Source organism: Poecilia mexicana, unplaced genomic scaffold, assembly GCF_051168715.1.
Source record: "Poecilia mexicana isolate PSO_F unplaced genomic scaffold, ASM5116871v1 scaffold_8, whole genome shotgun sequence".
NCBI classification, from domain to species: domain Eukaryota; kingdom Metazoa; phylum Chordata; class Actinopteri; order Cyprinodontiformes; family Poeciliidae; genus Poecilia; species Poecilia mexicana.
The window spans coordinates 21,456,523-21,466,892 of NW_028263377.1; the positions used below are offsets into that span (position 1 = coordinate 21,456,523).

Consider the following 10,370-nt stretch of genomic DNA (forward strand, 5'->3'; position numbering starts at 1 on the left):
ATCTTTACAGCAGATGGACCCACATGAAATGGACAATCACACTGCCAACAACATAGCTAGAAATTAGCAACAAATTGATCAAAATCCTTGACTAAACCTCAATAAAATGCTCTAAGATAGAGCTATTAAAAATAGGTCAAAAATCTAAAAAAATAAAAAATAAAGAAAAAGAAGGCTGAAGCCCTTTACATTCTCAATTTTTAATTTCAGTCCAATCTGAAGGGAACTAGTAAATAAATTATGCTTAAATAATTCTAGCCATACTACAATGAGGAACACTGCAATTTATTGTCAAAATATCTATATCACAGCAATCACATTAATTATGATGAAGTTATCTAGTGATTTATTTAGTGATTCTATAGGTATCACCAAATATAACCTATTGCAAGTGGAGTTAGGAACCTTTAACAATCTTAATCTTCTGTAAACAAAAGAAACAGAAAAAACAGCTGTATTTGATGACTCTTGGTTTTTACTGATTGCAATTAGTTCATTCTAAAAGAGACGATTCAGGACTAAAACATGAAAAGAATTCTTGAAAAAGTCTTCACATCTAAAAACGCATGGTAATTTTATTACATTTTGGTTGTTTAGACATATTTTGACGTTTTTGTTTCTCTTTGGGTTTCAAATAAACAGAAATGACCACTTTATTTGAACTGGATGAAATAAATGAACTATTTAATGATACACTCACTTCTTTAATGTTCACTGTTTATCGTTCCTAAATTTCTCTGGTGTAACCTTTTGTCATCATATGCTAATTAATACGAAATTCTCTGCTGTGAAAAAGTAACATAGACGGGGATAGCAGAAAGTATCTTTTAATCAATGTGCAACACTTTCAAACTTATTTCTACCCTCTGAAAAGAACTGTACACATTTAGCTTCAAGCTTTGAAACTTAACCGGTGTTCTGAATCTGATAGTTTATGCAGGCTGACGTTGTCATTGGTCAGACAGGCACTGACAAAAACAGTGGGAGGTTCCCGGAAAAAATCGCTTAGCGGAAGGGAAGGCCAGACCCCACGAAGCAGAAGACAACCACTGCCGATGAGGCTAACGAAAGAAGAAAAAGTCATGTAAGTCGAGCTGCCTAATATGATCGAACATGTTAGGAGGGGGAACCCTTAAAGAATGTCCACTCTATGTTATTGAAAAGCTGTTTAGCCTTATTTGGTACAATTTAACCGAACCGATGTGCCAAGTCCGAGCTCAGCCTAAATGTCCATTAGTGTGGATCGAGTGAAGCTATGAGCTTCGGGCTGTAAGAGACGGAAAATTGAGAAACAACGTTTCAAAGCCAAATAACAACTGCTGCTTGACAGGGTTTTGATATGGTTTCAATTCCGGAAGAGACACAGTTAGAAAGACCCCAAGTTTCTTTCGGACAGCGTGAAACAGCTGACGACGTGCGGCCGAGAAAATGAAAGTTGTTTTAATGACGTTTTTGACACAGCTGCTAACAATGCTATCAGAAGTTAACCAATTAGTACTTTTTTTTCTCTCCAGAAACGCATTTAGTCGTCGCATTTAACACGTTAAACAAAGTTTCCTTTTCAGTTGCTTAGCATTTATATTTTGCTGTCGTTTACGCCACTAAGCTAGTGCTAAAATGCTAGGCGAAGAGGAAAGATTAACAGTTGGAGTTTGTTTCAGGCATTTAGTCAGATGTTTATTGCTGACAATATTCTTGTTCACAGTCGGACCTTAAAATACCACATTTTAAGGCCTTTGTTGGATACTTGGTCGTTTATTTATCTGCTAATGTCGCTCAGCCTGTGTTAGCTGTTGTGCTAAAGCTAACCACAACCAGAAAGAAGTTTTGCTAACTTGGAAACATTAGAAACTTGAATCATTTCATGTGCTCCGGATGTGTATTTAGACCTCATTTGTTTCGACTACAACAAACACTGTTTATGGAGACGGTTAAGTACTTGATAACTGTTTTTATCTGAGAGACTCAGCAGTTTAACTGACGGATTCGTAAGCAATCTGCTTTCTTCAAATGCTCATACAGCTAGGAAACTCCTTCCACGTCCATTTTATTAAATTTGCTTATTTTTGTAACCTAACATTTAATTTTGCCTTACAAACTTCACTCCAATCATAAATACCTTTAAATGTCATCTCATAAAGTGTCATTACCGTTGACAGGTGTTATGTTGCACTTCTCTCCGTTATATTGCTAAAGTTATCTATCTACACGTGTGTCTGCTTACATTTAACAGCACATTAAATCACATGTACCTCCTGTTTATGACTTAATAACAGGAGCAGAGTTTGGACCTTTGAGACAGAAAGGGATAACCAGCCATGTGCATGGGCTGTTCTGGTGTTTATGGTGTTTGGACCTTGGCCTCATAAAGCGGCAATACGTTTTGGCAAATCAGCCCTGATAAAAGTTATGTTTTCCTTTTTTTAAAAGAGTATGCTTAAGTTTGTTTTCCAAAGTTTGCTGTGTATTGTATAAAGTTCAAAGGTCACAACACCTAAAATGGAAACAAGGGTTTGCATTTCTAATCAAGTGTGTCAATCTTTGTGTTTTGTGCCGTCATTATTTGGAATAAAAACAATTTGAGTTTTGATGCTAGGAATAAGTACTTAATAGTTTAGCTTCTGATGCATAGAAAGAATCTAGAAGAGCAACCTAGACATTTCAAGGCCCACTAATCTGAAGAGGTGAGCAGTAATTCAGTCTACTTACTAGAAAGGAATGTTGTTTTTTCAGTTTCCTTGAAACATTCAACTAAATGACAAGATGGTGATTGGGCTTCTGACTTCTCTGTTTGGTTACCCAGTGTCTAAGAGACGTCACAAGAAAGGGAAGTTCCTGTGATTTCCTATTGGCCTTTAAAGTGATTACTATCTTGTTTGCTTGTCCTGTGTTACATCAGTGCATTTATATTTAAACTTTCAAACAAATTTTTGACTTGAGACACCGTTTGAACAACCTTTTATGAAAAGAATTTGTCATTTCATTGTAGATTCTAGGCGATAATCTGCCTGTGTATCTTTACCGTTTTAACAAATGCATCTGACTTCAGTGTGTAGAACTTGAAATCTTGCTGACTGTATATTTGAAACTGCCTTAGCCAAGACTGGATGGTTACTTGGTATAGGGAACAAAGGGAGACCTGTGGTGCAGCCTTTATGTCAGATACAACCAGCTGTTCTGTGACCCCACCCTTTTTCACAACATTCGTCTCTGGTTGCCTTCATAAAACTTGTACCGTTTGCTTATTATACTATTAAGACCTGAGGAGCCGTCTAGATAAACATACCAATTTGCCAATATTTTCACTTTCAGATATGCATTACGTTTAGCGCAATTAAAGGCAAGGTTAATGTAAAATTTTGCTCTGGGATTGAGTTGATGAAAAGTAAGGACAGGTAAAGAATGTAGTTTGTTTTCTTCATTGATTATAAGTTTGAATTTTTTTCTTTTATTTGTAGAAAGTCTAAATAGATGAGAGTTATAAGTCAGACAATGATATGAAATGGACAAACTTTGTATTTTTATATTTATATAAAAACAAAACAAGTTGAGAACTTGATGTTGAACCTTGGGGTACATCAGCGTCATTAACTGTTTCTTTTGTATTATTATTATTATTTTATTTTATTAACAATGCAGGAAGGTTCATATTTTCCTGAGGAACAAAAATGCTTTTTAGTTATAGTACTTAATTTCCATGCACATATTTAAAGTTTGCACACACTGCCATATTTTGCATTAAACGTAGTGCAGTCCCTGTTAGTGTCTTGGACATCACGCTGGGTGCAGAGCAAACAGGAGGCCATGATGAATATTTAACAGGCTCTTGTGACTGCTGCTGCTGCTTCTTCCTCCCCTTTCCCCTGACCATGTCCTGCTTTTTTTTTCGCTCTCTATCCCATTTCATTATCAAGGTTCTGAGTGCACTTTAGAGATTCCCTCTCTCATAATGCATGATTAAGGTACAAGTGTTACAAAAAATCTTGGCGGTATTTCAGTTATTACCACTGATTCCTTAAGCGAGGAATGCAGGCGAGTTGTCATCAGCTGCTTGCGAGCACACAAGTACAGACTGACCTTTGTTTGTCCAGGTGAGCAGAGCGCCTTCTTGATTTTTTTGTTTGTTTGTTTGTTTTCCTTTTGATGTGCTGTGAAATTGCATACTTGTCTGCCAGGTACCTTCACAACACTGTTAGCATCTGCAAGATATGTAAAAGTTGCAGTTTTTTTGAAAAAGGAGTAGTGCAGCTTACTGATGTTTTAATGCTAACACATTAGTAGAACATGGTTGCTGCACTGTCAAATAAAACATGCAAGTCCTGAATATTTTATGGACAAAGCTGTGATCTGCAGTCACATGCTAAAGATTAAGAATGAGTTCAGCTGCATGCCGGGGAAAAGCCCTGCTTCTTTAAAAAAAAAAAAACTGTCCGCACCTATTTCTTCCTTTCAGTACATTACCAAACTCTACCAGCAAATGTCTATCCTTCATACTCGGTGTAAGAATTCAGCGTCAAACTGTCTGTGTTAGACTGCTGGATTTATTGTGTTCAGCAGTTAAGTGTTCTGCAATCTTCACTTCCTGCTTTTAGCTGAGTTGTTTCCTGTCCTTTGACGGAGCAGAAGCTGACTGACCTAATGTTCGTCATCCAGCTGAAAAAAAAAATAGATTTGGTGAAGTTTTAAGACTGTCATGTCTGGCAAACATGAAGCGAAATGCGCTGGTATGTAAGTATGCAGTAGTCAAAAAAGTCTGTGGTTTATAAATACTGAATTACAATGAATCAAATGTATTGCTGTGGCTTACTTCTGCCTCCATTTGAGTTCCCCTTTTTTGACTCTTGACTACAACAAGTCAAACAATGAATAGTTTTAGAGTTGCTCAGTCTTTGCAACAAAACACATGTGGATATTGAAATGGGATATTTTAAAATCTTAAGTTGAATTTTGGGATTTATGTTCATCTTAACTGACTGAATACATGAAATCTATCAGAAGGCCTTGTTGCCAAATGTCTATGGGATTTTAATTAATATACACCTTTTTGTTTATGTGGGACTCTTTGGATGCACTTTAGCAACCAATGGTAAACCTCTACCAACAGGAAGTCGTTTATGGTTATTTTGGCTCAGCTGGTTTAGATGAGGGCCATCTTTAGAGAGAAAAAAACATTTTATCATTATGTTTCTGTATAATTCATCAAAATTATGCAGAAACTAAATTAATCCTGGTCACCTGTCTGACTAGGCCACAGTTTGATCAGCTTCTAGGTTAACTGGCAGCACTTTAGTTAACATAGATAAGCAACCAACTGAGCTGTTGGTTGCTTAATGTTGCACATTTTGTATTTTATTTGCATGCAATAGACTGAGGGCCTGTTATTAGACAGCTGTTTTGTTATGACATGCCAGAACCGGGTGCATTAATGAGTGTTGCAGTTCATGCTCTGCTTCTTTGCATGTTCTGCAGATAACCAAGGTAACCAGCTGGATTAGGGCACTGCAGCTTTTGGTTAATAGGTCTGTTTACATTAACCATTCAGGTTGGCCTTTGTCAAGTACCTTCACCACTTATTCATGTCTGTATATATGTTGCATGATATGGATTAAGGACTAGTATCTCAATATTTCTATTTTACAAACAATTTTAACTTTAAGTAATTGAACTGATTATTTTTGCCTCTTGTTTCAGTCCTTAGCGTATGCAGTAGCATCTTAAGAAACTTAGTAGTATGGTCTGAGTGTAGCCTGTGGGAGAAAAACCAAGGGCACAATTTCAAATAAGCCATGAAGTGTTCTCCTTTAGCACCTGTTTATACTAAACAAGGCTAAATGAATAACTCTCAAACGGGGTAATGAGTCTGATAGTGGTGCTTTGCATCAACAACTTCAGTTTTAAGGTTTTTGAAGCCAACAACAAAGCTTTGGTGCAGAAGCATAAGGATGATTTCTGTTTTTGGTGGATTTCGATTTTGATTGTATTCGGAGACTGTGGTTGTTTAGTAGAAACTCAATAAACTTAAATGCTTTTCTCTCTTCTTTTGCAGCTCTCAGTAGTGAGGTGTCGTCTTCCTCCAGGAAAGCTACCTGCATGACCTGAGCCCACCTGCGTTTACCTCAGCTTCACCGTCCTTCTGCAGAAAAAACTTAAGCCTTTACTCATTCATCCTCTCCTACCCCTCCCACACACTGCCTTTTTTTTTTTTTTTTTTTTTTTTTTTCCCTTTCCTTGTAATTTCCAACGCTACAATATGGCAGGGCGAGGTGGACCAGCACGGACCAACGGCACCGCTGCTAGCAACAAGATCTGTCAGTTCAAACTAGTGCTACTGGGAGAATCGGCAGTTGGAAAGTCCAGCCTGGTGCTGCGCTTCGTCAAGGGCCAGTTTCACGAGTACCAAGAGAGCACCATCGGAGGTAAGGAGTCCAGGATTTCTGTATGTTTTCCATGCAGGTAAACATGCATTTTTGTTTAAAGCACTGTATTTGTAATCTGTAGTATCAGTGAGTTCTGATGATGTAGTAATTTATAGATACATGGCATATTCCAAATACAAATCAACATAAAAAGGCCTTCAGATTTCAGAAATTCTCACTTTTATCCTTTAAATTACAAAGCACGGAATAAAGTGTGACTAAAACTAGATTAGCTAGATTATCTTAGATTTCTAAGATAATAAATGGAAAGTTAATAAATTAAACTGTAACTTTTCACAACTGCATATGGGGGGAAAAAAAACATTGAAATCCTTGTTTTTCTTTCTCAGTTTCACTGTTTTTTTTGTGCTGCATTCTTCCACCAGCTGATGGTATACAGAAGTTATTTAAAAGTCATCTGGGCTATCTAAAAGGCGCAAAAAGCTGGTAGACTTCTAATGAAATATTTCTGCACATGAAGTTATTTGGTTTGCGTCAAACATCCATGTGGGTGTTAAGGTTCTGAACTGATTGTGCACTCTTGATTTAAAACATCAGACTCCAGCCCTGAAGCAGAAGACTTGTCCATGCCAGTAGAAGTGATCTGACTTCTGGCAGGTCTTGCTCATATTTGTTGTCGGTTTAGTCAGGAGAAGGACTGGTAAAACCAGTTCTTCCAAGACCAAAGGATGACTTCAACTGGCTTCAGGCTCTTCACGCAAAGTAGGCAGACATCTTTACCAAAACTGGTCAAATTGCAGAAAGTGACACACGTCTCTTGACTGTTTCAATGGACCTAGATTGTAGCATCAAATCAAAATGAGGGCAAATACCAGTTAAATGGAGCTTTGAATTAAAGGAGGAATGTTACGAATTGAATTGCTGAACAGAAATATGTTAATCCATCTGAAACTGGATTAACAACTGGAAACTTTCCACCTTTCTTTGTTGTGTTCCACAGGTTTTTGTGGGTTTTCCACATGTTTGCCTATTTCAGAAGATACAAACACACATTTCACTGGGTAGCAGTTTTAGAAATGTTTTTTTTTTTATGTATATATAAATGTTCAGTATCTTCAGGGCAGTCAAGTGAAAATTTAAGATTGTACATGTATGAAATAAGTCATTTCATAGTCACTTTTTCCCTAACTGTCTTCCCTGCTGTATCCGGTTCTGATGAGTCAACTTGCATAAGAATGTAGGAACAGGATACTCGCCAAAGAATGGGTGAAAATAAAACGAGTCAGCACTTTTCTTGTTTTTCTTTTTTGCTTTCTTTTGAACTTGTGGTCAGCGGCATGCCTGGTCAAAGATTACAAAGCTTTAAAATGTGTACTATGCAAGAAGGAGCTAAGCTTTAGGTGTCATGTGAGAGATGGCTGATTGTGTGAGTGTGCATTTCATAAACTAACATTTCCTCCTGGTAAAGTCAGTTGCTTTCTTTTGTTTTCTATGTTTTTTATTTCTTTGATTTGTAGCGTTTTCAGCAGATTATGAATGTTAATTTATTTCATATTATTAATGTGTCCCAATTTAGTGACTTGTGTTTTTTTCTTTATCATGACACCAAGACTTATTCTGAAGAGAAGTCAAATATACTTTTTTTTATTTTTTTTTTTTATAAACCCGTTAATTATTTTTCTAATTATCTTTTTAGCTGCCTTCCTCACACAGACGGTATGTTTGGATGATACAACAGTCAAGTTTGAGATCTGGGACACTGCAGGACAGGAACGGTATCACAGCTTGGCGCCTATGTACTACAGAGGAGCCCAGGCTGCCATTGTGGTCTTCGACATCACCAACACAGTGAGTCACAACCAAAACGCTCTGGTCGGCTATTTGAGTAATCGAGTCAGATTTAAGTGTGGTATCACACTATTTTGCACCTTTCTGTTGTAAAGGATACGTTCACACGTGCAAAGAACTGGGTGAAGGAGCTGCAGCGACAAGCCAGCCCCAACATCGTTATTGCACTGGCAGGAAACAAAGCCGACCTGGCCAGTAAGAGAGCCGTAGATTTCCAGGTAAGGGGAATAAATACAGAATCTCCTACAGATTAATTTTCAAGGTCAAAATGCCCTGAGATGTTTGCTTTGGTCCTGTAGGAAGCACAAGCATATGCAGACGACAACAGCTTGCTCTTCATGGAAACTTCAGCCAAGACCGCAATGAATGTTAATGAGATTTTTATGGCTATAGGTGAGTGTTTCTCAGAAGTCCAACTATTAATTCATGAATGATTTATACAGGCTGAGAATAAATTGGCACCTCCTAGTAACACTGTAAATGCACTTAAATAAATTTTGCTTTTGACTGAAAAAAAGTATTGGAGCCTTCTATCATAGACATTTCAGTGTAAAAGTTTTCTGTTTTTTCTTTCAATATATATTTAATCTTAGTTTTAATAAATGTGATTCTACTTAAAATTTTGGTCATTTGTCACATGTTTTTTTAGGTTCATTGGTAGATAATTATTGGTAGAATCCATTGTCGCAATACTTTAAGCCGGAGATTGACCGATTATCTTTATTCTCTGCAACAGCCAAGAAACTTCCAAAGAACGAGCCTCAGGGCGGAGCGGGACCAGGCGGACGGGCCAGAGGTGGCGTGGACCTGCAGGAAACCGCTCCACAGGGCAGAAGCGGCCAGTGCTGTGGGGGTGGAAACTAACTAACTCAATAAATCAGCTGATCCAGCCGATCAACAACACCAGATATTACCCAGCTGTAAAACGACGCCCCCGTTGGTCCAACCAAACCACCAAAAGACCAACTTATCCTCTCAGCACCAACTAACTGTTTGACAAAATGAGCATACTGGCCAGTTGATTGCCAGATCCCCACTGATGGTTCCAGCTTGATGAACCTGCCAAAAATACCAAGAAATCAACCTACAGGCTTATTCACAGAATCGTGTTTTTTCACCCCTGGACTCGCCATTCCATGACCTTTCTTTTGATGGACACATGACATCACCTTGGATTGGGGAAAAAAAAAAACCATCCCATTCATGGAAGGAAAACAAACAGAAGTCATTAACAATTTCTCCTAAGAGAGGCATCTTGTCCACTGTTCTGTGTTTGTATAGAGGAAATCGAATTAATGGAACAGGAAGGAAAATGTGTAGGTTTGATAACCCTGTTGTTGCACAACTTGGACTCACTTTACAAGTGCACCATAAATGTTTCCATCATGGTCTTATGTTAAAAGCAGGGTGCATATGGAGTCTTAAGGAATTGGATCAGGAGGTTTTCACCAAGAGAGAACAAATGGGCAGATTTCTTATAGAGCTGAGGTGTGTAGATTGATTATCTATTAGTTTTTTTTTTCTTTTGGCACAGACTGGTCAGTATGATTTTGAAACCTATCTTAAGGTTTTACAATCATTTATCTATGTTATCCAAACATATACAGTAAATGCAACTTTATTAACAATTTCACCCGTATGTAATTTTAGCATTAATGTAATGTTCCTGAATTATCAGTGTAAAATGGGAGATGTGTAAAGATTCTTTTTTTTTTCTTGACCAAAATCACAACTGCATTTAAAACATATTTCTGTATTTGTAACAGACTTTTGAAGTTTGTAATCAATCTGTAGTTACTGTAAAAAAAAACAAACAAAAAAAACACAATCTGTTTGTATTCTGTCAACTTTATTTTTTATGTCTTAATTTTTTTTTTCCTCTGGAGATTCATGGTATTAAATGCACTGGTTCTGTCTCATCAGCTTTGTGAATTGAGATGTTATCCTCTGCTTCTTTCATTTCAAGGAGGGCTTGAGTTTGAGTTATCTTGTCATCCTGCTGTGGCATCACCATCTTGCACAGAAGAACTTGCACCAGAACAGCGCTCGCTGCTGTAAAGTGGGTATCGGGTAGAGAAGATGTGTAGAGAAGGAGGAAAGAAAATGTAATTTTACAAATAAAAGAGCCGAAGGTATCATCTTTGA

At 37.4% G+C, this 10,370-nt stretch overlaps 1 protein-coding gene across 1 annotated transcript; it reads left to right on the top strand.

Moving 5' to 3' along the window:
* The first annotated feature begins 968 nt into the window (after nt 1-968).
* Nucleotides 969-10,360, top strand: rab5c (RAB5C, member RAS oncogene family). Its single transcript, XM_014993339.2, has 6 exons — nt 969-1,084; nt 6,047-6,416; nt 8,074-8,225; nt 8,321-8,443; nt 8,525-8,618; nt 8,962-10,360. Exons 2-6 carry the CDS (start codon nt 6,251-6,253, stop codon nt 9,087-9,089), a joined length of 663 nt encoding a protein of 220 aa, XP_014848825.1. The 5' UTR covers nt 969-1,084; nt 6,047-6,250; the 3' UTR covers nt 9,090-10,360.
* Nucleotides 10,361-10,370: the final 10 nt, after the last annotated feature.